Here is a 27,493-nt window from a genome sequence, read left to right as displayed (position 1 = left end):
ATTTACTGGCAGGACAATTGACCCTCAGTGTGCCCCCGTTCAGAACAAGGCCCTGTCACTTTAGCTATGCCATGGCCCACAGCCAGTGCTAGACAATTAGACCTTGTGGGATTTATGAATGTGGAGGGTACCTTAGGCAAAAATGACATGGCTTACACAGTGTTACTATATATTGGAATGAGTTTGTATTGTGAGGATGCACATTATTATCTGCATAGTATGTACTGATGCCCAGGTCACATTCTGCTCAGTTTCCTGCCACTTGCAGCCTTTGTGTTCTCAGTCCTGGTGTGCTACACACAAACCCTTGCACTGTACAGTTTATGAGTCTGTTTTCTGTTCATGTGTATACAACACAATTTACACTCACTGACCGACCAAGTAGATCCCTTCACAGCCTGCCTATCAGCCTAATAAAGGGAGCTCAGCACACTGACCTGAGGCTGAACCTTTGTGGTGCGTGCAGACCACAGTATCTTTGTAACACAGGTTTCAGAATAGGCACTAACAGTAAAATATCACACTGCAAGACATGTAATATATTAGACATACATGTAGCTCTTTGATTCTGCGGGTTTTATAAGACTAAAAAGCTTTAACTCAGTTTCCTTTGGAGACACAAAGTGTCTAGTGTCTGCAGGAATATTATGTAATTTTTTTATGGAGCTACCACAGAGTTGATTTTACATTATAGTATTGCCAGCCAGTTTGGAAACTTAACAGGACAGTTTAAGGCTCTACTCATTAGTCTGTTTAAGATGGCAGGAAATATAATGGGAATGCTCACAACCTTTTTGCCCACAACGTTTTTGAGCAGTCTACTATTTGGCAGGCCAGTAGGATCTCGTGTGTTGAACTCTGAGTATGTGCTAATTAATTCTGGAAGGAGGTACAGGAACCCTCGTGTAAGCACAATCATTATTAAAATTAATTTGTCCCTCTATCAGTTAAATGCATCAGGGTAGCGAGGCACAGAGATAACCACAAGTTTTCACTGATCTTGTGTTTATTTCTACTGGCATGTAAAAGAGAATGTGTTTGTCTGCTGGTAAGATGTATGTCTAGAATTCTTGTAGTTAGTTATTAACAGAGTTTTTATTTTTTAGTATGAGGCTAGTGTTGGCATATGTGCTTTTATTTTATGTTTTATTGTGATGGTTTTTATGCAACAATTTCCTTAATACAAGATAAATTTATTCTATGGGAGACAGTAAAAGTAACTTTGACCTTATCCTTAACCTTGACTTGAATTGCATGGAGGCACTACATTTGAAATTTCCTCATGTAGTCCAGTGTTGCAGTAAAACAAGTAATTGGTTTTAATTTTGTGGATTATCAGTGAAGGTACATTATTTTTCAGGTGCATGTGGCTATAGTAAGAAACAGAACGAATTTTGCACTGAAAAGACATACTTTGGAAGTTTCTTGCTTGAGAAGATTAAGCCTCCTACTGCCGTGAGATAAACCTTGGAATGTATTTTAACACAGAAAGAGGACTGTGGATTTTTGCCTTCAACACTCACTTTGGCAGCACATTAAGGACATTTAGGATCTTTTAATGGGCAGCTTGAATGGGAGCAACAATTAAAGCAGGCAAAACCTGTGTCAGTCTTAATATAGGCAGCTGACTGTTGTTTTAAGACTGACTTGAAAAACCGTGGATCTGTCCCTTAACTCTTTTATTAAAGGACCATAGCTGTGCCCCCCTGACTGAAGCTGTACTATTTGTTTCTGCAGATACTATGCTGCATTGAAAACCATGGAGCAGCTGGAGAAGGTCTACATCCCCAGGTAGGATTTCAGGATATCAGGATTCTTGAGGGAAGACGCCGCTAAGACTCTTTTGAGTAAATGTGACACTTGCTCTCTGTAGGCTTCAAAAATGGCTCTGAAAAGTTTGTCCAAACTTGGTTTAGATTCATAGCACTTAAATATATGCCATTAATGACAGAGTTATAGTAAAAACCCATCTCAAAATATCACCCTTTGATACTGTAATGTACTCTTAAAAACAAAAAAGGCACCACCTCAAAGTGTAAACTCACTCAACAAGATTTATTTTCTGTTCAGTTTTATAGGTTGGTTCTAATGTAACCACACTTAAATTTTACCAGGAAAACAAGACAGAAAACAGAGTTGTGATACCTACTAAAGGTTTATTTTAGCTCTTGTTGCTGAGGTGTTGGTGGTGTTGGTGGTAGTTGATCAATATGATACAATGACACATTGAAACTTCCAATTGTAAAGATATACAATCACATCTTAGTGTTGGGTCACAGTTTTGCAAATTATAAATGTTGACCTCATGCTGCACTACTAGACCTGACTAAAAAGTCCAAAGCGAGAGAGCCCAGGGGAAAAGCAGAGTTTGTGATAATTCTCTATTTTGTGGAAAATTATCACAATTCTGTTTCTCTGTTTTGTTGCCATAAGGAAGCAATGACACCATGTGATATAAAGTTTAATTCCTCTCCAGAGCGTCCTTTTTCAAATGCTGTTGAAATTTTAAGCATATTAACCTTCAGGATTTTTTAAATGATTGTTCAATCTCTGACATTATCATCATCATCGTTTTCTACCTGTGATAGTTCCAAATTTTTAAACACTGTAGCATCCCTTAAGAACACGGACACCTTCTTACCTTTAGAAATGGGTTCCCACAGGGATATATCATTCGCTTATTGATGTTTACACTATACATACATAACTGTTCCCAAGCAAAACTTAAATCTCCATTTTTTTGCACATGATACAATTTTATATGCCCCAGGGTCCACCGCAGCCTTGGCCCTGACTCATCTTGAGTCTGCATTTGATGACTTCCAACCATCACTCCTTAATCACATTTTAAATGCAGAAAAGTGCATGGTTTTCTCCACCTCCACTACTGACTCTGATCATCCTGCCATTAAAACTTTATATGGCATCCTTATCATTCAAATACTAGTGTACCAAACCTCACAGACGACAAATATAATACTCTTCATTCTTCTCTTTGTCACACAGTGGGTTGGATCCCCCAACAGTCAGAAAGAAATAGCCTGCTTGTGCTATTCACTTATAAAGCTCTACTGTTGAAGCTTCCAAACTATCTCACATGACATCTGTGATTTAAATCTACTATCTACAGTGCATGATACATTTACTACTTAAACTTAGCTATCCCTCATGTACACACTAATGTTGGCAGAGCAGGTTTCAGGTATTGTGCACCAAGATAAATCTCTAATCATGCTGGGAGTGTTATCAATATAACCCAGCTGACAGTAATGTTGCTTGGGTATTATTAGCATCGCATTGATGAGTAGATGGTCTCATTATTGGATTTGGTTAATTTCCCAGCTACTGTATTGCATTCTTTTTCATGCAAGAGATAATGACAGTTGAATTCGACAGTACTTTTTATAGTTGACAAAAGTGATTGGTTCTGTCCCCCACAGGGTCAGTCAGTACAGGTTCTGTCAGATCATGGCTGAAAACTTACCCAGACTGAGAGAGGAGATCAAGGAGATCTCTATGTCAGACCTCAAGGATTTCCTGGAGAGCATTAGAAAACACTCTGACAAGGTTGGAGAGACTGCCATGAGACAGGTATGAGAGTCTGCAGGCTCTGTCTTATATTTTTAAAGGGAATGGGAGATGGGTTTATTGCATGTTATACCCAAAACACACCCATGTGTCCTAAAACACACCCATTAGGAGACCACCAATTAAAAGACCAAGTATAACCCCATAAAACCATGTTCCTGGCACTGTAACATTTTTTTTTCCACCTTACTAGCAAAAGTGGATTTGGATGTTCCCTAATGCGCTTGCTCCATGCAGTTGAGACCATGAGTCTAGATTGTTGAAATAGAGCCCCTGTTTTTAACAATTACCCCAATAGCTGTGAATAGGTATTTATCACATCACTGGTCTGCGTGTGTGTGTGTGTGTGCCTGTGTGCACGTGTGCACGTGTGCATGCGTGTCTTTGTCTGTGTGCGTATGCGTGTTGAATGTTCCTCTCCAGGCACAGCAGCACAGGACCTTTAACAGTGCCATAGCAAAGCAGGCCAGCATGGGCCACTACACCAAGCCTGTGTACTCTCTCAATGGACGAACACACACTCACAACGGCCTGATGATAGATGACAACACAGGAGACGAGGACGAAGCAGATGAAGAGGTATGGAAACATAATATATATTTTGCAGTGACAGAATGTGATCACACTAAAACAATTGTGTTCATCTTCCAAAATTGGGTTTATAGACTGTTACAGAGTGTTTAGTTGTTTCTAATGTAATGTTGCTTAATTTTATGAGTTTATATATGGGTATTTGAATCAAAAGTGAGTCTTTGTATTGTCGCATAATCAAGAGCTTCCTCTCAGGCATACGTTCAGCATCTCCATGAGATAAGTGTCATGGCACTATTTATTTTCTGTGACTAAGGTCTGTAACTTTAATAGTTTTCTGTTTGATTTCATCAGTTGATCTATGCCTGTAGGAGCAACACTGTTACGTGAATGTAGAAGACATGTAGAAGAAATATTTAACATTAATCACGTTTCTAAAATATGTGTTTGACAGATTCTTACAGCTCAGGATCTGGTGGACTTCTCACCTGTCTACAGATGTTTACACATTTACACTGTGCTGGTAGGTGTTTCTGCCACACACACACACATGCACATTCACACAACACCAACAAGATCAGAGCAGTATGTGGAAGCATTATAACATCAGAATGTAATATGATGGATTAAATATCCCATCCCTGACCTTTTCTGTTCTTTGCTCTAAAGAGCCAGCTTGCTCCTTACTGAAGGTTCAGTGATATGTTAGAGGACCTAAGCAAAACAGGTGTTTCACTGCATACTTCTGTTCAGTTGAATTTGATAAGCTGCCTTTATATCTGCTGATGCAGTGCCATAGCTCAGAGAATACAACTCCTATTAGCTAATCCAGTGGAGGACAATACAGGCACCTGTCATCATTTGGAAAAGCTTCATTTTTTAAAAAAGAAGATGAAGAAGATATTCTCTAAAGAAAATGTTCTTGAAAAGCTACATTATTTCATTTTCAAATGTCGATGGATTAGGCGAGTGTTTCCCCCTCATTCTCTCCACTATGGTTTCATACCTCTCAAAGTTGTACATTTGAAAGGCTGAGCCAACAACTTCCACCTAAAAGTAACGTTTTGGTGTGGTTATTAAAGTGCGTTGTATTTCTCTGTTTCTGCAGGGTGACCGAGAAACATTTGAGAGCTACTACAGGAAACAGAGGAAAAAACAAGCCAGGCTAGTGCTGCAGCCACAGGCTAACATGGTGAGCAACACAACATGATGAAACAGTGCACATTTAGAAATTCAGATAACCAAATTAAATCTCTTAGACTTAAAAAAGTCTGTGTGTGTCCAGCATGAGACAGTGGAAGGCTACAGGAAATACTTCAATCAGATTGTGGGGTAAGATGTTCCTCCTGTTTTCACTTTGTTGTTACAGAATTTACCTTTAACATTACATTTTGCTGACTCAGTTCCATTGATGTGTCAATCTAAGTTTGTGTCAGTTGTATTTGTTTCAGTGTGGACATACTGTAAATAAAAGTATTGAGATGTGTGTGTTTTCTCTGCATGTGTGTCTGTGTGTCATCAGGTTTTTTGTTGTGGAGGATCATATCCTCAACGCCACACAGGGGCTGGTGACCAGAGCTTTCACTGATGAACTGTGGAACATGGCCCTGTCCAAGATCATCGCTGTGCTCCGCACACACTCTGTAGGCTGTCAGGCACACAGACATGCATCAACACACACAAACACACACACTCACACACACACACACACACACACACACACACACACACACACACTCACACACACACACACACACACACACAGCCAGCAGGGAGTTGCCTTTGAATGAGAAGGAGACTGTTGAGAGGTAATAGAGATAATAGAGCCTGCTGTGGATGGAAGAACCTTCATTCACAGGCTGATACACACATACATGACACTGTGTAGGTCATTGCACCCACAAACACACTAATGATATCACTATAAAGGGAAGAGGTCAAAACACACATACGCATGCAGCCAAAGAGGAGGTCATAGGGGCCTTAATGAGAGACAGATTGCAACAATAACAGCAGATTAAGAAGGCATATCCCTGACTGCTGGGTTCCAGTCAGTTGTAAATGACCCAGAGGATTATGCTAACAGACCAGAGAATGGGCTGCACAGTGTGGGGTGAGAAGACTAACAAAGGCCCCATGTCTCCCCCCCTGGCTTGCTGCCCCTCTGCTGGGCTACAGTGCAAGCAGTGCCACACTGCCAGGTTCCTGCACTTACAACCACTGCATGGTCAGCCCACAGTGGGGAAGTTTCTTCACAAACCAGGTCATGAGCCAGTCCACTAATAATCCATTGGAAAAATCTGCAGAATTGTGTGATAAATACTAGAATAAATGCAAAAGGTTCTCTAAATATTTCATGAATCAAAAGCCTCACAACACGGTTATTACCTGTTCTGTTTATCATCAATAACAACAAATTTAAATAGACTTAAAACACTACATTGCATAACACATCACGTCATAATCATACATAGCATGGATCAGAATAAGATAATTATAGAATAATAAACTGGCGAGATACATTCCTGCCAGTGCTGTGATTTGCTGCTGTTTAGCTGAGTCTCCAGGTGATTGTTGGTGTGTAAGTGTGTGTGTCTGAATAAACAGACAGGCATCTGCTGCTCTACATTGAATCTCAGGTCATGTTCATTAAGTCTGTTGATTTACACACTCTTGCCTTTGGCAGGATCCCTGTGTCACTCAAACTATTCTGCTTTCAGGGTCATGAATCACTCTACTCCAGACCCTTGACTAAGTCCCTCCCCTCTAGGTTTCTGTTGTTATGCCTGTCAAGCTCTCTGCTCTAGTGCTTCATGTACACCATTTATGAGGATAACTGTGGCAGATTTGAAATTATTTTCAGAACAATGAAGCTGTGTCCGAAATTATGACTTTGCTCACTCAGTCACAATTCTATTCACATCTTATTCACATCTATCAAATGTAATGTGTTGCACTGTTAGTAGAAAGTCATATACGTGCCATAGACACTTAATTTTTTCATTCCATTCAGTTAAATTTTTGAGGGCACTTTATAGAACATAAATTTCACACTCAGAAATTGTACACTTACAAATTGGCAGTCAGTGAATATAGTGCACTATAAAGACAATTTTTAGTATGAGACTATCAGTTTTGTCAGCTGGAGTTCCACTTGTTGCTGGCAGATTTTAGTAGTAGCTTTGGCAGCTGTAGCTAGTTAGCCAATAACATTCCCTGTGAGTTGGTGGAAAACTCTGATAATGACTTTGTAATTGCCTTATTAGGTCTGCCTTATTAGAAAATAAGAAATTCACAATTTGATGGCCTCTGATGCTATTATGCTAACTCAATGTTGTATGAATAAGAAAGAAAGACTAAAGCTAACAGATCCCAATAAATGGGCCATGTAGGAGACATGGAAACACAAGAACTGAATTGTTTTGTTATAGGTTGGTATTATTAAACAATATTATAAGGAAAATGTTAAGTCAGATTTCATGTCATTTCCTTTTTGGATGCTATACAATGAAAAAACATACTTGGCCCACAAATACAAAGGTTAGTGGTTTTTAACAGCATGTTTCACTTTTACAAAAGAAAAAATTTGATGAGGAGCAGCTCATGTGTGGCAAACATATCTCAAATTCCTTTACCCAAGAGTTGGACAAAGTCACTAATAATACACCAAATTCCACAATAGAGTCTGATGTTGTAACATTGAGAATCAGCTCCCACACAGGTAGAAATGAAAGCTCTCAGTGGAGTTTTTTCGAACATAATAATGTAGTTAGCTAATAATCTGCTATTTTTTGGTTATAAAAATTACAACTGTTACAGTTACTATTGTAGTTAGTAATCTAGTTAGCCAGGTGGTAACCTGCTTGTTCAGGGGAGAGGGTTGACAAACAGTCTTTTTATTGATTTATTTTATTTTAATTGATTAATTCACAGAGCAGTGTAACACAAAATCTGTTGCTTACAGTGGTAGACATCATGTTCTTTGTTATTTTACTTTTAAATGTTTCTTTTTTAATTCTTCACAAATTAAACAATACAGTGTTTTACAGATTATTAATATTTCTTTATAAATAATTATCCTTTTATTGGTACTGCTATTGTCATAGATTATTTTCTGTTGTTTGCTTATTATCTGTATGTAGTCTTACTGTGATGACCCAGACCTGGTCTTGGAGCTGAAGAACCTCATAGTCATCTTCGCTGACACACTACAGGTTGGTCCAGAGCTGGACTTTCTTTGAACAGCTTGTGACTCTGAAGTGTGCAGAGGAACTTATATTAACACACTTGGTTTTCTCTGATGTCTGTATGAATACAGGATTATGGTTTCCCAGTGAACCGGCTGTTTGACCTGCTTTTTGAGGTCAGAGACCAGTACAATGAAACTTTGCTGAAGAAGTGGGCTCTGGTTTTCAGGTGGGGTTTTCCTGATGTGTGACTGTCAGTAATTGTATTTCTGTCCATCATTTTAGTTGTGAGATACTTGTGTGAAACCAAGGTAGGTAAATCCCTGTGTTAATACAGATGGTAAGATGTAGTAATTTCATGTGATGGAAAAAAAATCTGTTTCTTTGTCAGTAATGAGTGTTTGTTGTGGTGGTTCCTGGCACAACTTTACCCACTTGCAAACTACATGGAGAAGACTGAGGAAAGTCAAAACTCCAAATCACATGTGGTATTAAGAACAACTTCACTGTTAGACCAGTGTGTTGGTGAGGGCCACCAGTTTTAACCCGTCAGTCTTACAAAAAAATGTGAGAATTATCTGAGTCATCTCCATTAGATGAGGTTACTCTTTGACAACAAAAGCTGTCAGATAAAGGTGAATAAAGGAACAAAAACACTTCTACACTTCTAATCTTTTTTTTTTTAATCTTTTTTTCGTTTTCAATATCATCATTCCAACAGAGCTTAGAGTCCATTTTTGTCATTTTTCACAATGGCTGTAAAATACATTATAATAAGTTATTTCTACTGTAAATCTCAATTGTTGTGTTTAGCAAGAAAAAAACAACTACAGCATATTCTCATCTTTGAATGAATTCTGATGAAAACAACTTAACAAACTACATTTAGTACATTTGTGCAAAAGAGAGAGAGAGAGAGAAAGCTCTAATACTCATAAACGTGTGCATTAACACTAAACTGTTCTTTTCCTTAGGGAGATCTTTGAGCTGGATAACTACAGTCCCATCCCAGTGGAGACAGAGGATGAGTATAAACTGGTGGTCAGTCGCTTTCCCTTCCACGATGCTGAAATAGAAAAGGTAACAAATTCAAGTACCATAGATTCAGAAACCTTTACATCCAAAATGAGAATTCTAATTTGGATTGTTTGCACATTCATATACGAGGGTCATTCAATAAATAAGGTGAATTTTTCGGTATAAGGACTTCTAATACAGATAGAAGCTTACTTTTTTTAATTTTTCAACGTAGTCTCCCAGCACTGTCACACACTTTTCCCATCTGTGTACAAGCTTCCGTATTCCCTCAGCGTAAAAATCTTTGGACTGATGTCTCAGCCAGTCGCTCACAACACTTTTGACTTCATCGTCACTTTCAAACTTTGTGCCTCTCGTGAACGCTTTCAAGGGACCAAACAGGTGAAAGTCTGAAGGGGCAAGGTCTGGGCTATAAGGGGGATGAGGGAGCAGTTCCCAGCCCAGCTCGTTGATGGTCTGCACCGTTTGGGCTGCTGTGTGAGGCCTTGCGTTGTCATGATGCAAGATGACTCCTTTTGACTGATGACCCCTGCGTTTGTTCTTTATGTCTTTCTTGACCTGCCTCAGCAGTTCACAGTAGTTAGCACTGTTCACAGTGCTTCCTTTTTCAAGGAATGAAATGGTGATTGGGCCTTGCATATCCCAAAAAACGGTGAGCATCACCTTCCCACTGCTCCGTCCTTCTTTAAACAATTTAGCCCACTTGTAGACATTTTTTTGGCTGAAACATGTGGCACCATACACAGTTGACATTCTCCTATGAATTTCAATGGGTTTGCACCCTTCAGCAACCAAAAACTTGATAACTGACCGCTGTTCAATCCTGGAGCATGCTTTTTGGTCGGCCATCTTTGTTAATCGCCAAAACTCTCAAAGTTTTTTTTTAATCTGCAAAAGAAATTAAATCCATGTGAAAAAAAAGTAAAACAAAAAAAAAAAATTAAAAAAAGTAAGCTTCTATCTGTATTAGGAGTCCTTATACCGAAAAATTCACCTTATTTATTGAATGACCCTCGTAGATACATTTATCCAGATGACTTAACCTATAAAATATTAACCTGGGTGTGTGTTAGATTTAATGCTGTTGCTTTCTGTGGTTTGTAATTTTTTTTGGGGGGTGGGGGGGGTGGGTGTGTCCTCTATCTGTAAGCAGCAGGACTTTCCTAAGAAGCTGCCAATGTCCCAGTCTGTCCCTCAGATATACACACAGGTCAAAGAGTTCATTTACGCCAGCCTCAAGTTCTCAGAGTCACTGCACCGCAGGTAGGTCACTGTTCAGTCACTGTATGCTCAGTTTCAGTGGACACTACAACACTTCTACAGTTCTAATCTTCTCTGCTTTTATGTTTCTTTATTGTGCAACTGTAGAATATGTCGACTTCAGTTGAAATGTTGTTTCTGTGTCCAGTTCAACAGAGATTGACGACATGCTGCGAAAATCAACCAACCTACTGCTGACAAGAACACTCAGCAGCTGTCTGCAAAACCTCATCAAGAAACCTCACATAGGACTTACTGAGGTAGGAACAACACTACTGTTACTAATCATGTGCACACATCATCTTAACCAAGGACTCATGTCATTTAGTCTAAAACTGTCACCTTCTGTCTGTAGCTAGTGCAGATCATCATTAACACCACCCACCTGGAGCAGGCCTGCAGGTACTTGGAGGAGTTTATAACAAACATCACCAATGTCTCCCCTGAAACGGTTCACACCACAAGACTCTATGGCTTGTCCACATTCAAGGTAAAACATGAATGTAATGTGGGTTCTTCTATGTGTCTTCATTTTGTCTTTGTGTTAATTATACAGTTTGTTGTTGCTGCTTTTCATTATTTCCAAATTCACACAAACTGACCCAAAGAGTTCTATATGGTCATTATTTCCTTTGTCCTCGGTGCTAAAGTCAAACTCTTGACCAGCTGTCTTGCTCTTACCGGAAGCAATGTGATCTTAGCCAGAACAGATTGTTGACAGCATGCTAAATAAGCAGAAAACTCTCTCATATGTTTGGCTGAACTCTGATCATGTTCTTAACAAGCACCTGATTAGGATCGCCTATTCACCTGTTTATTCATGAAATTAGCCAATTATCCAATCATGTGGCAGTGTGGCACACAAAATCCTGCAGATACAGGTCAGAAGCTTCAATTCATGTTCACATCAGACATCAGAAATAGGAAAAATGTGATCTCAGTGGCTTTGACTGTGGCATGATTGTTGGTGTCAGACAGGCTGGTTTGAGTCTTTCTGAAACAGCTGATCTGGGATTTTCACACACAACAGTCTCCAGAGTTTTTATTTAGAATAGAACCAGAAACAAAACCCAGCCAGTGAGCAGCATTTCTGTGGGCAGAAACACCTTGAGAATAGGGACAGGAGAACATAGCATAGTGCAGATTCCATATAAAAATATAAATTGGTATCAATAATACAATAGTAGTAATAATAGTAATGTAATGTAAATAGTAAAAACAGCAGGTGTTGAGTGGAGTTGTAGGAGCAGCAGGAGACTTGTCATCACAGATCAGACTCTACAGCTCCAGAAGTAGAAATACCTGCAGAAAGTGACAGGAGAAGAAAGAGAAAGAGGAGGAGGAAGGCTACAGAAACTCAGACAACCACTCTTTACTACTGTGGTGAGCAGAAAAGAATCTCAGAGTGAACAACACCTCCAGCCTTGAGGTGGATGAAAGACCACACCAGGTTCTACTCCTGTCAGAGAAGGAGAGAAATCTGAGGCTGCAGTGGACACAGGCTCACCAAAACTGGATCTATCATAGCCTTCCTGCCAAACTGCCTGAGTTCCTGTTAGTTCTCCTCACACATGAATGGGATAAAATAATTTAATCATATGACTCCTCCAGGCTTTCCAAATGTCATTGGACTGAATGGACAAGTTCTGATAATAAAAGAGTTGTTTTATAAGATGTGTGTGCGTCAGATAATGAATGTGGATGTTGCAGAACCTTGTGTTGCAACTACACCAAAATACATGGATAAAAAAAAAATAACATAAATGCAGTGATAGATTGTGCTTGTTTAACGACTTGTTTCTTTGAGAGCAGTTCTAGATAAATTTAAGTCCGCAAATGCTAATATAACAGCTTGTTTTCAGTTCAGGTTTGGGAACAGTAAATTTATTTCTCTATTTTGGGATGACTTAAGGTGAGATGTTTTTAAAACTGTATTTAGTTCTTTTAAGTCTCATGAAAAGGGTTAATAAAAGATATTTTCCAGGATGCTCGCCATGCTGCAGAGGGAGAGATTTATACCAAACTCAACCAGAAGATTGATGAGTTTATCCAGCTTGCAGACTATGAATGGGGCATGGCTGAGTCAGACGGCCGTGCCTCTGGATACCTCATGGACCTGATCAACTTCTTGCGTTCCACCTTCCAGGTCTTCACACACCTCCCGGTGAGTCTGATCCTACCAATAACCCTGACTGATTGAACCAGCCGCCTCTTTCTGGAAACGATTGTCATTGTCTTTTTGTTTTTTGATTCATTTAAGCCTTAATAATAGGGATGCAATAATTCCTTATTTTTTGTCCTCTTTATGTTTTCCCTAAATCCCATCACATCCCTATTGCAGTGTGTGTACTTTCTGAAAGTGAATTGTTTTACATTGTGAATTTTGAAGTTGAACTGAGTGTGATGTGTTGGTGATCTGTGTATAATGCATGGTAACTGTGCTGTTACTGACTCATAGCTTTTGCACACATTGACATTATCTTCTGCCAGACAAGGCACATTTGGTGACAGCAAGGTTTGAAGGACTTGGTCAGTAAATGTGTCTTTTTACCCAGGTAGCTGACAGCCTGTTCAGCTGTGGGCCACTTGCCTGCCCTTCTTTCCAACATCTCTTGTCATGTCTTGAATTGGTTCCAGCTTATTTTATTTCTTGTTTTTCAAGAATGTCTTTTGTCTCCCCATCCACACCCTCTTACTGGAACAGAGCTGTAACTGATTTGTTTTACTCCTTTATTATGTTGACTTGTTAAGCATGTAAGATATCGCTAGTCGAATTTACCTCCTCCTGTCCATTTATTGTTGCCACATTTCTTTTCCTGTCCTTTCCCTCCTTCCCTCCCCCTCTTCCATTTTTGCTTGGTATGGGGGTGTCTCTGCTCAGAATAACAACAATGACCATGCATCGATGTCGGTGAGTATTCCCGCCTGGCTGTTACAACACTATGGTGCTATTCTACAGGCAGAAGGGAGATGAAAAGCATGCATGTTTAGTTTGACTGTGGAGGCTCCACTACTCCAGGCTTGTTGGCTCGTCTGGCACCTTATATAATCTTTACTGAAGACACTGGAGGATAGTGCTTGCATCTTAGCAAAACATTTGCAAAAGGGATGTTCCTTGAGCTATAGCTCTTCTAATGGCTGCTAGATGCTGCACAAGAAAGCTGGCACGAAAATTAATTCAGCTTTGAATTTTGTAACTTGTCCTTGAAAACTGCATTTTCAAATGCATTCAGAAATGTAATTATTAATTTAGGAATTCATTTTTATATGTTTTAATTTTATACCTACTGACTAGTCATTCATTATTCAAATAATAAATTCATTTTTGGAATAATTTTTAGTCTAATTGTAGAAAAATGACATGCCTGCACTAGTGTTTTCAGTTTGTTTTTTTTTAAAGCTCTCCATTCACATTAACAGTACAAAAATGTCCTCTCTGTTGTTCTTCATTCTATTTCTGTTGGATCTGATGAACAGTGGGACAGTCTGTGCTCTGCTGAGTCTCAACTGCTTAAACCTTAGTTTAAAAACAGTGATTAGACTATAGGTCATAAATGATACCAGGTGAAGAATACTGTCTGGGTTACTACACTAATATATCAGTAAAATCACCAGTTCATAATCATCATCTGACAGATAAACATAGATCCAGTTTAATGGCAACAACGTTTAAAGTAAGTGATCACAGAGAGAGCTAGGGCCACATCATGCTTCAGATTAAGTAGTTGTGGAATTGTCTGAAACTCCGTTTGGGATAGCAAAATCAGGGGCTGCATGCAACAGTTTTTTCAACAAGAATGCTCACTAGCCCTTGGGTGCATTTTGGATTTAATGACTTCATCATTTTTTGTTTTTGTAATTGTAATGTTAAAAATTTGGCAGACAGTAAGAGCATGCACTCTGTTGATTATCACGTGGAACCGGGCGATCAGGAGGCAAGCCGTTTGAATACGGAAGCACAACAGACAAAAGGCATCGTTGTCCACCATGTTTATTTACTGTAAAGTCATATTCGACCATGCAAGATTTCAAGTTTTGAGAGTTGAGATTCTGGTTGTCGGTGGACAGAAGCTGTTTGTTTGAGGTGTGCCATGTTGGTGTTTTTGTTGCACACTACACACTATAAGAACAAAACTGTGAAATGTTATTAGTCATCATGTATGTGGTTATGCACATTTTCTAAATCGGGTAAAATTTAGAAAATGTGTGTGCCGGGCTTGAGTTTACTGCCAGTCTATCAATATGCTTGTGTAACCTAAAAAATGTGTAGATGTGATACGTTTTCCTTGAGTGTGAATGGGCAGATGATACTGCTGGCACCCCATGTATCACTACTGTCTGCCTGCTGGTCAGTTGTCAGCATGAAGGATATTAACAGGGATGTTGTGGAACTCCAAGAAAGCTTAACACGAGAGATAGACCAATATGTTTTTTTCAGGGCCGATACTGATTATTAGTAGTCATGGAGGCCGATAACTGATATTTGGAGCTGATATTCATTTGCAGTAAAAGTGAAAATATTGGCGTCAAAATTTTGAATAATACAAACTCCAACACTTAACTTTGTTTAAATGCCCTTAAGCATATGTTTATTAAACAGCTTTTCAGATTTGCAACATGTTAAAGGTTTTTTTTTTTAATCTTAGACAATAGACATCTTTGTTTTTAAAAAAAGTGCAGGGAGCTCTCAGGCTCAGCAGCATGTCTTATAAAGTTAAATGAAAACTTAAACAAATAAATAGCTCCCTAAAGTTTTCTACAGTAAATAAAGTTTTCCAAAATTTCATTTTTCAATTTTATTTTAGCTATCACTTATCTTTGTTTTAAGTTCAAACAAAAACAAAAAGTGCAGCATCTCTTATAAAGTTAACTGAAATTTTAAATAAATAAATAAATACCTTCCTGAAGTTTTATAAAGTAAATAAATCAAAGTTTAAAATTTGCACAGAAATGTGAGTCTCAAATCAATTAGTAGTCCCAATTGAGCAGCACCAGATTGTGGTGCAAAAAGCAGAGTTGTTCAGCGTGTGTGAGCACTGTGCATGCACAGCTTTCACTGCTGATTGGCTGTTACCCGTGCCGTGGCTCTGCATGTAACCAATCAGATGGTGCTGCAGGCGGGACAATGCTGGAGACAGAGTAGTGACTGCAGACAGAGTGGTGCGGCTGCATCAGAGCCAAAATAACCCAGTTTTAAATTGATCTCTTATCGGCCGTCGGATTAAAAAAAAAGGCAAATGCCGATATGCGTCAAAATGCCAAATATTGGCGCCGATAATCGGTCTATCCCTACTTAACACCCACATGGACTTTCTTATATCAGTCCTCTGTGGCTCCTCATGGTTCAAAAACAATTTTGCAAGGTGCCATAAGTGATTTCTGTGTTTTTTACTGATATACCTTTGTTGGCATTAATCACCGATTGTCTCCTCAGTATTATTTTTAATAGTGGTGTTTCCTTATATAACTCAGTAAGACTGCTGATTGCATTGCCTTTGACACTGGGGTCGCCACATCATCCCTGTGAGAGTTTTTACATGGGTATCTGTGAGAATGGATTGTGTTGGTCAGGTGTTCTGTGCCAGTTTGCCTCAAACATCAACTGTAATTTTTTGATCCATTCAAAAATACTTTTAGCATTTCAAGCATTTAAAGGGAAGGAGTTAACTTCAGGGTTCTGTATGTAGCAATCCGAAAACCCCTGTCATTACTAACACCTGTGGCTGTTGTGTGACCTGCTTGCGGAGTGCAAGTACACGCATGAGCACCCATAAAGTTCTTACAGACCCTGTCAGTCTCCTTACCAGCCGTCACTGTGTGTTTGCTTGGGGTGCACAAGTCGCAGACCACCAAGCAAACAAGCAATGGTTATGTTTTCTGCATTAATTTGTCATAAAACGTGATCTGATCTTCATCTAAGTCAAGAGTATTGACAAATACAATGTGCCTAAAATAATAACACAAAAAAAATCTGACCTTTCATGTTTTTATTGAGAGCAACCATAAAAACCTCACAGTGCTTAGTGGAAAAAGTATGTGAACCCTTGAATTAATGACCTCAAAAAAGCTAATTGGAGTCAGGTGTTAGCATACCTGGAGTCTTGTTAAGAAAATGAGTTTGGAGATAAAAACCACTCAGACATTTTGAGTTTGCTCTGCACAAGAAGAATACGCTTATGTGAGCCATGTCTCGCCAAAAAGTTTTCAGAGGATCTATGATCAAGAATTTGATTTACATAAAGCTGGAAAGGGTTATAAAGAAATTCACCAGTCTACAGTTAGGAAAACAATCTACAAATGGAGACACTTTGGGACTGTGGCTACTCTACCGGGAGTAGCCACTCTTTGGGTCATTTGACACCCACTCCACAGTAGTAGTTTTGTGGACTGATGAAACTAAGATTGAACTATTTGGAAAGAACACGCAGCACTACATCTGGCATAAAAAGGGCACTGCATATCATCATGAAAACATCATCCCAACCATAAAATATGGTGGAGGAAACATCATGATTTGATCAGGGCCTGGCCAGCTTGCAATCATTGAGGGGAAAATGAATGCCCAAGTGTATCAAAAAATTCTTCAGGATAATATGAGAATGTCTGTAGAGCCTCAATACAATAGAGATGCTATGGATTGAAGAGAGCCATACACGAGACGTCCAAAGAATATGAGAGAACTAAAGCAGTTCTGCCAGGAAGAATGGGCTAAAATTCCTCCTGAACGATGTGCAGGTCTGATCCACAGCTACAGGAAGCGCCAGGTTGAGGTTATTGCTGCCGGGGGGGGGTCAACCAGCTATTAATTCCAAGGGTTCACTTACTTTTTCCACTGCCATATTAAATGGTGAATGAGTTGAAAAATAGTGTTATTATTTTAGGCACATTATATTTGTCAATACCCTTGACTTAGATGAAGATGAAATTCCAAAACGTTCACATACTTTTTCTTGCCACTGTATATAATATGTAGGATTTTCCAAAAAAAAAACAAAAAAAAAACAATGTATAAAACTCTCTCTCACGATCATTATGTATGACCTACTTCAAGACTCTGGTGGTATACTCATCTGCAGAGATGCTGCCTTCCCTTCCGGGGTGTGAGGGACTCCCAAAAAAGGAGAAACCAGATTATACTGCTGTCTCTGTCTTTACATAAACAGGCAAAAACATTCATGACACTTAGATACAAGGCAAAAAAGAAAGAACTGGTCAGTGAGCGAGGCCAGCAAAATGAATTTTAGCCTCCTTTGTTTTGGGCTCTCTAGCTGTCCCTTCCCTCAAAGGCCAACACTCATAGTGTTTTGGAGTTTCTTATCATTACAAAGTTGCATGACAAAGTTGAGAATATGTGAGGATTTACTTTGTCCTTGGGAGAGAATCTGTTGATCACAGCAGTTTCATAATAGCTAATTGATATGTCTGCAAAATATCACAGGTTTTCAAGTACTAACTTTTGATATTTGACAGTTTTACTTAAGACACAATTAGGTTGATATTGAAAAAGGACTAAAACTGTCTATCCTAATCTGAAACTCAAACTTGTTGTGTTTACTTCCAGTATACTGGATGAACAGGTATTGACACTGACAGGCATTTGTTAAGAAAAACTTAATTAATAGCATGGTCGCTGTATGTACAGTATATTGAACACTGCACAGATGACGCATAAGTCATATGTTACAGATCTCATTTAATGTTTTCCACTCTGTCCAGGTGGGATTTGGCAGCTGTCAAATTCTCTTAAGCAGAAAGACCATTTGTTGTTAATGAACTGCTAATTGCTATGACTGCTTATCCACAGTTCAGGGTGAAGCTAACAGCTAACGCTGTTTATTATTATTTTTTGCCCTTCTCACTCTTTATCCCCATATCTATTTTTACTCCTAAATCTCCTCCCCGCAAACCCTTCTTCTGTTCCTTTTACTCTCTTCCCAATTGCTTCACACAATCTTCTTTATACCTCTTTACTCTCCTTTTACTCATCTGTCCTTACACACTTTCACCTGCCCCAATCATCTCTGTAAGCAATTCCTATTCTCCACCCCCACCCTTCACCCCTTTCAATGACCTCATCCGGTCTCTCTCGCTTACTTCTCGTCCTCATTCTCTTTCTTTCTCATCCCCATTCTAATCTTTCCTACACCTGTCTCTCCCCCTTTACATCCTGTCTTCACGTCCCTCCCTCCCCCTCTCTCTGTCTCTCTCTCTCTCTCCAGGGTAAAGTGGCCCAGACAGCTTGTATGTCAGCCTGCAAGCATCTGTCCACATCACTGATGCAAATGCTGCTGGACACGGAACTCAAACAGATCAGTATGGGGGCCATCCAGCAGTTCAACTTAGATGTAATTCAGTGTGAATGTGAGTGTAATAAATGTAATGTTTATTTTTATTTATGATGTAATTTAATGTTATATCTGCAGCACTGGAAAGACTCTGAAGAAACCTTGCTCTACACAAGGAGCTACACAAATACTGTAGTTACACTGATACTCTCCATTCAAAAAGAATATCTCTTGTAAAAAATTGACATGTAATTGTCTAGTTCTGAACTAAAGACAAATCTCATTTTAATCCTAAATTTGAGGGAAAAAATGTTTAGGGTCTATACAGTGGTCCCCAGAGCTGTAGAGAGAAGAAGATTCATTGAGATAAAGATATTTTTTCATGAAAGAACTGTGCACACACAAGTAGACACACAATAAACATGTTAATCTTATTTTAATGAAAACAAGTTGCCCTCAGAATGCCTGACTTTAGCTGCTCATTTCTTATGTAAGGACCACAGTATGTAACTATATGGAAACTTTAGTTTAAACATTTGCATGTTTTTATAACAATATCAGCACAGTCAAGTGCAGACATTTTGTAGACTGTGTTTTGACTAACAGAAGATAGGCAAGATTAGTTTCTTTACAGAAATCTACAGAAAGCTTATAGTGAGTCTTATGACACTCATCAGTAACCTTGACAGTAACAAAAAAGCCAATTTTTAATCAGATCAAACTAAAAAGCATCAAAGCAAAGTGTAGATTTATCACAAAATGTGAATTACAGCGTGGACAGGCACAGATTACATCACTTCAGTAAGTAGTGAATAGTCCCTTTATTGACACCTACAAGTACCAACTGTACTGTAGATCTCTACACGTACACTGTGTTTATGCTGTGGGCCATAGTTTTGACACTAGCTGTGTGTGCTGTATACTGTCAGTTTAAAGTGACTGTTGTATGTTGACTATTTTGCTCCTCAGTGTTTGCCAGCTCAGAGCCCGTCCCTGGTTTCCAAGGAGACACACTCCAGCTGGCCTTTATTGACCTACGGCAGGTAAAATATGCCTATCTTGCCTATCTTCACTGAGCAGCACAGATGGAATAAATGTATTTGTAAGTTCCTCCTGTAGTAGTTCTTCCATTATTCAACACAACACAGATGTGCTGTGCATGCCATGATGCTCTCAACACTATCTAATTAATGACCTGTCAATCACACAACAAAGGCAGTGGCCTGGGAAGAGCAGTGTTTGAAGCATTCCATATTTTGAAGCTTTAACCCATGACACAAAACATCAGAACTGCTCAGAGCTGAGCATTTCAAGCACAAAATCAAGATAATGAAGAATGGCTGAGACAAAAAATGGCCAAATGATATTTATTTATTCTAGAAGCTGATGGCTGAATCAACCAAAAATTAACACCTCAGTTCAGTTACAAATTAATTTTTGTAGCTTTAATATGTTTCCACGTTTATGGACTTCAGTTTTTACTTCTCAGCTGACCTGACCCACATTTCACCTCTCTGTCTAACAATATTAAGTTTCACTGGCCTTTTCAACTTTCACCTGTCCTATAGTTCACCTGCTCAAGAACATTCCATCCACTCCAACCACACACACACGCACACACTAACAAGCACAACCCCCTTTCCTTTATGTTCTAAACACCAGTGGTATGTAAAGTGTTTTGTCTCATTAACTTGTGTCTGCATTTACCTGTTAATCTGAGCCTGAGGTGGAGGCTCAGCTCTGCATCCAGTCCAGGTCACAGCACTATACTGAGAGAGAATGATGAATTCAGATAAACTAGTAGATAAACTAACCACCCATAGTCAAAATTGAACAGCATTTGCCTGTGCATTTTCCTACCCTACCATGCAGTTTCTCTGGGATTACTGACTTCTGGAAGCGCTGCCTCTAAAGTGCATTGCTGACTGCCAGAAAACAAGGCTGAAGCTGAGCTTACTTCTAATAGAAGAATTATATATCCTCATAATTAACATCAATTATGAAGTTAATCAGTTATGGAAATTACAAGACATGTTGCTGAGAAAAGTCATTCCTATCAACTCCTGAGCCACAGCAGTCCAAACGGTCCATAGACATTTAATGTAGTATTATAACAGACATAGAAAACAGGCAAATATTCAAAAATAAAATCAGAAAAATGTTGGCATTTGCTTAAAAAGAAAAATGTAAACAATTAATATCAAATTAGTTGTTGCTTAATTTCTGTGATTGATTAATCAACTAAATAACTGAAATAGTGGAGCTTTTATTTTCACTGTAATTTGTATTCAATTTGATATATTGAAAATACTTGAATCAGGCTTAAAAAGGTTTAATTTTCCTACTGTACTATGTAAACACTGCTCAGGGTTGCTAAAATGCCAGAGTTGCCCAAATTCCCAAGAAAAACCCAGAGAACATAACCTCAGTATACTTGATGGTAGCTCCGGCCCTGCCTGGGTCTGATTTTGAGTAGAGCTTAGGTTCCTGTGATGCAGCTCACTACACAATACATGTCCATGTTCCCTTTTATACAGGCTGCTTGGTTGACCTGTTAATCCCAGCATCAGGTAAAGGGGTTGGGAGGCATCCACAGGCTGTGGTTACACAGAGGTCACCCCTTTACTACCCATCTTATGGCTGTTGATTTTCTAGTTGTAACTGCTTTTTAGATTATTATCCTCTAACCATTTAGAGTGACTGAAGGTCAAAAATCTATGGTGATTGATGGAATGCTATAGAAATAAAAATTCTACACCTCGGTCATTAAATTCACCAATTAACAAATAAAGTCATACAGTATTTAAATAACATGCTTAGATTTCCTGCACTTTGAAACTTCCTTATTTACACAGTGTTTAGTTTAAATGGTCAGTTTAATTTCTTTGTGCATAAGAAATATTTGAGCTATAGTCTTTGATCTATAAAATTAATCATAGATTATTACATTGCTGGACTATGAAGAATTTCATAAGATGCACATACAGTATTTTTCATACTTTTGGTTTTTACTAGTTAATTGCAATATTTAATGCCCTGTAGTATGTGTCATTTTATAGAAACACATCAAATACCTGTATGAAATCAACTATATGGATGCAGGTTATATGTGAAGGGTCAGCATTATCCATCCATTCACTAGTTATACCTGCTTATTCTTGCTGGGGAGGCAGGGGACAACAGTCAGCCACCAATCACAGGGCTAACATGTCGAGACAGACAAAAGTGTTTGAACACAGTTGTCACTCGCCACTTGCCCCACTCACCAGATTTGGCTCCTTAAAATTTCTTCCCCTATCCCAAATGCAGCCAAATTTAAACAAGATACAGTTTTGCTTGTTATACGTGCAGTCTTGAAACTTTTTGATTTTGATTGTACCATATACAATTAGTACATTGGCTAGTTTGTAGCAAATAAACTTAATCATGGATAAGGCCCAGTAGTAAAAGTTGTTCAAGTAAATTGAGTTTTAAAAAAAAAAAAAAAAGTCTAGCTCTAGTTCAAATAAATGGACACAAACACTAGAAACTCAAACTCAACAGAATGTCATTTATTGTGAATTAAACCACTAAAATCATGCTGATGCCATCAGTTACTTCTGAAAAGTGCCCGGAGAAGGGGAAGTTAAAAAGGTTAAACTGTCTGCAGATGGCTCCTGACATGCAACAGCTACCCAGTTTTCTATTTATTTAGACTTTGTCCTGTTTTTTTAATTCATGAAATAAAAATGACAGTGCATCAACATTTGGAGAAATGCTGTTCATAATGTCTGCTGGAATTTTCCCAAGGGTATCAACACTCTTGTGTAGAAGTATAACTTGAAGAAGTTACAAATATTTTCAATGCTTGAAAACAAACTGCTCAGGTTATTTTGTCCTGCACCAGTATAGTGGCAACATGAGAAAATAAGTGGCCAATCATCCTCAATGCAAACATGCCTTTTGCTCATTAAAGACCAGAGAGGGTCTGCCACTTTGTATGTGCATGAGCAAACACACTTTAAAAATATCATATTGTGTGTATCATGTGTTCTACTATATATACGTGAATGTTGCTGCTTTTGTTCACCTTGTGTGTGGTGATAACACACAACCCTTAACAGAGTCTGAGTAGATGAGTGTAAATATGATTTAGTCAGACCTAGAGTTGGCCTTACTCACCTCTGGACCACCAGACTTTGCTGACAAGCCCATAATGAGAGAGAGAATAGGCACATCTTCTATTCTAACTCCTTTTATGCCAAACAATACAAGTCAGTGAGACAACAGCATCTAGCAGGAAATATCCAAAATGAAGCTTCACAAATGCATAAAAGGAAAGAAAGCAGAGAAGCATTTCTAGAGTTTCAGCCCTGACTTATTGTTTTAAGGTAAAGGTGAAACCAGGGAGTTCCACAACAAACCATGAAGAAGGGATTATGATTTATCTGACACAAATTATACACATCTCATTCTCTTTTTTCTCTCTCAGGCTTGTTCTGTTTATTATGAACATTCACCTCTACTTAACCTTGGACATAAAGTGAATGCAACTTTGTTGTTTCTCTGTCTCAGGTCAAATGTTTACTTGGAGTTTGTCAGAAATGCATCTTCAGGCAATTTCTTCTGCAGCAGACGTGTTTCCAGTCTTGTTTGGACTCTTTTTAGTGTTTTACAGCATATTGAAAACATATTCGCGGGCAGGGTACACCCTGTTCAAAGATAAATGCAACATTAAGGTAGTCAGGACCAACCGTAGCAAATAAAACTACAAAATCTAAATTATATAACTGAGTATTTTCAACTTTTGTCATTAAATTAATTGATAAACTTATAGTTTGTGCTATACATTCATTTTCTGCTGGCTATCCGGTTTCTGTTCGAGCTCCTCACTGTATGTCTAATGTTGAACCCAGGCACCCTTAAACTGGTGACTGTAGATAGCTAATGGGAAGGGAGCCTTTTGAATTCAGAGCAAGCATCAACATAATGACATCCAGTAGAGTTTCTTTTAGGACTCATAAAAGTCAGCTCTTGCACAGTGATAGTTGACTGCCACACACTGATTTTATAATTTATAGGTATGTGTTTGAGTAAAATAAACATTTTTGTTTCATTCTTTAAGCTAATGACAACATTTCTCCCAAATTCCAAATAAAAATATTGTTTTTATTTGGAATTTTTGGAATTGTTTTCAGACCTCAAATAACGCAAAGAAAACAAGTTAATATTTATTTTGAAATATCACAATACTAATGTTTTAACAGGAAGAGTTTGGAAATCAATATTTGGTGGCATAACCCTGATTTTTAATCACAGCTTTCATGCATCTTGGCATACTCTCCACCAGTCTTTCACATTGCTATTGGGTGACCTTATACCATTCCTGGTGCAAAAAATTCAAGCAGCTCAGCTATGTTTGATGGCTTGTGACCATCCATCTTGATCACATTCCAGAGGTTTTCAATGGGGTTTAGGTCTGGAGCTTGGGCTGGCCATGACAGGGTCTTGATCTGGTGGTCCTTGATCCACACCTTGACTGACCTAGCTGTGTGGCATGGAGCATTGTCCTGCCGGAAAAACCAGTCCTCAGAGTTGGGGAACATTGTCAGAGCAGGCCTCTGTAGGCCTCTCCAGGTCTCCGTCTAACCATTAGATGACCAGGTGTTGGGCAAAGCTGAAAATTGGACTCATCAGAGAAGATGACCTTACTCCAGTCCTCTATGGTCCAATCCTTATGGTCTTTTGCAAACCTCAGCCTGGCTCTTCTTTGCTTCTCATTGATGAAGGATTTTTTCTAGCTTTACACAACTTGAGCCCTGCCCCTAGGAGCCTGTTTTGAACCATTCTCGCCGTTCACTTCACCCCAGCTGCCGTCTGCCAGTCTTTTTGTAGGTCACTTGATGTCATCCTGTGGTTGCTGAGTGACATTCGAATGAGTTGATGGTCATCCCAGTCAGTGGAGAGTCGTTTTCGCTCTCTGCCAGCCTGTAGCTTTGTTGTCCTCAAAGTCTGCTGCTTGACCTTGTTCTTATGAACCGCCGTCTTAGAAATTTTAAGGATGGAAGCAACCTGACCCTCACTGTATCCCTCTGCCAGTAAAGCCAGAATTGAACCCTTCTTTTCCTCACTCAAAACTTTCTTTTCAACTCTTTTGGCATGGTCAGTAGTTATTTTTTTTTATTTTAATTAAATTTGAGGTGCTACTAGCACTGTTTTTGCCATCCAGCTGGTCCTATTGCAAGAGGATAGTGATGACCACAGCAGTGGTTTTTATACTTTTCTTTGTTAAACAAGATTTGGTTCAGGTGATCACCCTCAATACCTCATTAAGTAGAATGAGGTGTGCTTGTGTTGGAATTCAACAGACACTAGAATGGAATGGCTGCCAAACATGTAGAGATGCTGATTTCAGAAAAATTTGAAGTGGTCTCTTAGCTGTATAAAAAACTGTTATCAGATTTTGAACAAATGTCAGTTTTTATCCATTTGAAAAAATCTAGGTCATCGTGCTCTTCTTTGCACATCTGAAATGTCACTAATAATCCATAGTTGCACATGAAAACAATGTGTACACAGAACTATGGAATATCAGGCATGAAGTCTATGCTCTGTGCTTGGGTTTCTTGTTTTTAGTGATCACTGTGTTCCCAGGTCTCAGCATTTAGTTTGATGTGGAAAATATTTCCATCATTGATAGAACCAATAGTAACCAACGACATGAAAATAAGATCTGAGTTGTAGGGCTCATTGTACCAAATTACTTAGTCAGATCTTGTCAATTGTTGTGTATAGTGGAGAGTTGAGTGAGTGTAAAACATGGCACCCTCTGCATGCCTGCTCACGATTCATCACTTAGCTCCAGGTGAGAATAATGGTATTGTTGCTAAGCCTCTCTGTGTGTCGGAGTCTCTCACTCAGCTGAATAGTGCTATTATCACTAAGCTGTTCTTTCACTGCTCTTTCAACATGACCCAAACACCCAGCTGCTTCACTCTGTCACATTAGCATACACTGTGTGTGTGGGTGGGGTAAGAGGGTCATCTCCATCAGGTTAACCAGAGGTCGTGGGGTGGTCATTTTAAATGTTCCTGTTCACACTTAACACTCATCATGTAGCAGCAGAAGCCCCTCCCTCCCTCCCTCCTTATTCTCCCTGCAGCTCTCACTCTTCTGTCTACTCACTGTGTCTCAGAGTGACACAGTGACCTGATACCCAAGTGTTTACCATCATCCCATTATCTGACCCTGCTCCTGTCCTGGCAGGAGCTCCAGCACTGCTTGGCTTTGATGCAAAAGATACATGTTCACGTTTCTGTAAGAATTACAAACACAGAGTATTTAGAGCTTTGTTTCAGGATTATTGTAAACCTTCATTTGTGTCCCTCTCAGCCAAGGAAAGGGTAGTGAACAGTTTGTCCCATCACTCTGTGAAACTAATATGTTAGCTAACATTAACTCAGCAGCCAAAGTGAGTCTGAGAGCTGCCAACAGATGCAAATCATGTCAATCTCTTCAACCCATCAAGCTCACCCTCTACCACCCTCCATCTTTCTCTTTTCCTCTCTGAGGTTCTGACAGAAATTCTCTTAAGTAAAGTTCTGTTGTATATCTGAGTTTTGTATATCTCTGTGTTTCATAGCTCCTGGACCTGTTCATGGTGTGGGACTGGTCAACTTATCTGGCAGATTATGGCCAGCCAACGTCCAAATACCTGAGAGTGAATCCAGCCACTGCCCTGGCTCTACTTGAGAAGTGAGTTTGTCCGATATGTTAACACCGCTGGGGATGTGTGTACAATATTTCACCATCACTCTAATATAAACCTAGATGCTTGACCGTATTTATGCACTATACTCCACATCCTTGGTCACATTCTTGGTCTTTTTGTTGCACACGCTGTTTTCTTTTTGTTCAGCCAAATACAGCAAGTGGCACTTCTTCTTGCTGTCGGGAGGTTGTGTGTGTACAAATATCCCCAGCTGTAGTATGTATAGAAGCACGTGCCCCTCTGCTGTCCACATGTGCAACCGTCCTGGGGTATAATCAGGGTTTTAGAAGGTCTTTAAAAAGTCTTAAATCTGGTCATTTTCCTCTAGTCATAGAGACTTTTGTTAGTAATAAAATACTTGTGTGTGTGATGTCAGGAGATGTCCCACACTGTTGTGAAAGAGGACTGTTCAGTCAGAGCCATCAGACTTGCAGCAAACACCGACACTTTTGCTGGCTGCAGTAGCTAGGAACGTCATAGAGCTAGTGACCATCCAGTAGTGGGATCACACCAGCTGTGACATCCATCAACATGTTACAGCACTGCGATCCATGAGTACCCAGAAGTCATTACTTCATTATGTGCTCAGTTTTCATGCTGCCACGCCCAACTTTGAACTCATTCTTCATTTTAATCTCAGTTACACACCTGTAAAGCTCTGTGACTGTATCTTGTAGAGTTGTGATGATATCATGACAAAATGTCACGGCTGGTGTGATCCCATCACAAGATGCTTTCAAGTTACTTGCAGTGTTAGGAGCTTGGCCTTTCCAAAATTGCATTTTTGACTCTTAATTACTGTACCAACATCTGGCCAGTCAGGTTTCTCATGTGCTCATCATTTCCGGTTATTG

At 39.1% G+C, this 27,493-nt stretch overlaps 2 protein-coding genes across 7 annotated transcripts in view; one reads left to right on the top strand and one right to left on the bottom strand.

Annotated features, from left to right (window-relative positions):
- The window catches only part of exoc6 (exocyst complex component 6), a 53,939-nt gene that overhangs the window by 21,717 nt on the left and 4,729 nt on the right, over positions 1–27,493 (top strand). For 4 of the 6 annotated variants that reach the window (XM_018666489.2, XM_051069068.1, XM_051069067.1 and 1 more), the window contains 18 exons: positions 1,738–1,791; positions 3,441–3,591; positions 4,012–4,167; positions 4,574–4,642; positions 5,228–5,311; positions 5,405–5,451; positions 5,642–5,762; positions 8,262–8,333; positions 8,438–8,535; positions 9,281–9,386; positions 10,498–10,607; positions 10,753–10,864; positions 10,960–11,094; positions 12,589–12,768; positions 13,486–13,515; positions 18,824–18,965; positions 19,859–19,932; positions 26,511–26,623. In XM_018666489.2, coding sequence (XP_018522005.1) covers positions 1,738–1,791; positions 3,441–3,591; positions 4,012–4,167; positions 4,574–4,642; positions 5,228–5,311; positions 5,405–5,451; positions 5,642–5,762; positions 8,262–8,333; positions 8,438–8,535; positions 9,281–9,386; positions 10,498–10,607; positions 10,753–10,864; positions 10,960–11,094; positions 12,589–12,768; positions 13,486–13,515; positions 18,824–18,965; positions 19,859–19,932; positions 26,511–26,623 — 1,854 coding nt within the window. The remainder of the gene's footprint in view (positions 1–1,737; positions 1,792–3,440; positions 3,592–4,011; positions 4,168–4,573; positions 4,643–5,227; positions 5,312–5,404; positions 5,452–5,641; positions 5,763–8,261; positions 8,334–8,437; positions 8,536–9,280; positions 9,387–10,497; positions 10,608–10,752; positions 10,865–10,959; positions 11,095–12,588; positions 12,769–13,485; positions 13,516–18,823; positions 18,966–19,858; positions 19,933–26,510; positions 26,624–27,493) is intronic. The other 2 variants (XM_018666492.2, XM_018666496.2) reach the window with 1 other exon arrangement.
- Positions 9,255–10,456, bottom strand: LOC127141898 (histone-lysine N-methyltransferase SETMAR). Its single transcript, XM_051069071.1, has 2 exons — positions 9,537–10,456; positions 9,255–9,372 (listed from the first exon to the last, which is right to left on the bottom strand). Exons 1-2 carry the CDS (start codon positions 10,191–10,193, stop codon positions 9,349–9,351), a joined length of 681 nt encoding a protein of 226 aa, XP_050925028.1. The 5' UTR covers positions 10,194–10,456; the 3' UTR covers positions 9,255–9,348.

This window comes from Lates calcarifer, unplaced genomic scaffold (assembly GCF_001640805.2).
Source record: "Lates calcarifer isolate ASB-BC8 unplaced genomic scaffold, TLL_Latcal_v3 _unitig_5776_quiver_344, whole genome shotgun sequence".
NCBI lineage: Eukaryota > Metazoa > Chordata > Actinopteri > Centropomidae > Lates > Lates calcarifer.
This window is presented reverse-complemented; position numbering and strand designations above follow the sequence as displayed.

Bases quoted from the DNA above. Each gene is read 5' to 3' on its own strand.
- LOC127141898 (XM_051069071.1), bottom strand. From the start codon at position 10,193: ATGGCCGACCAAAAAGCATGCTCCAGGATTGAACAGCGGTCAGTTATC. The intron at 9,373-9,536 runs GTAAGCTTCTAT...TTTCTATTTCAG, and splicing joins ACGTTGAAAAATTAAAAAAA to CATCGTGGAAGGGAAAGCGA.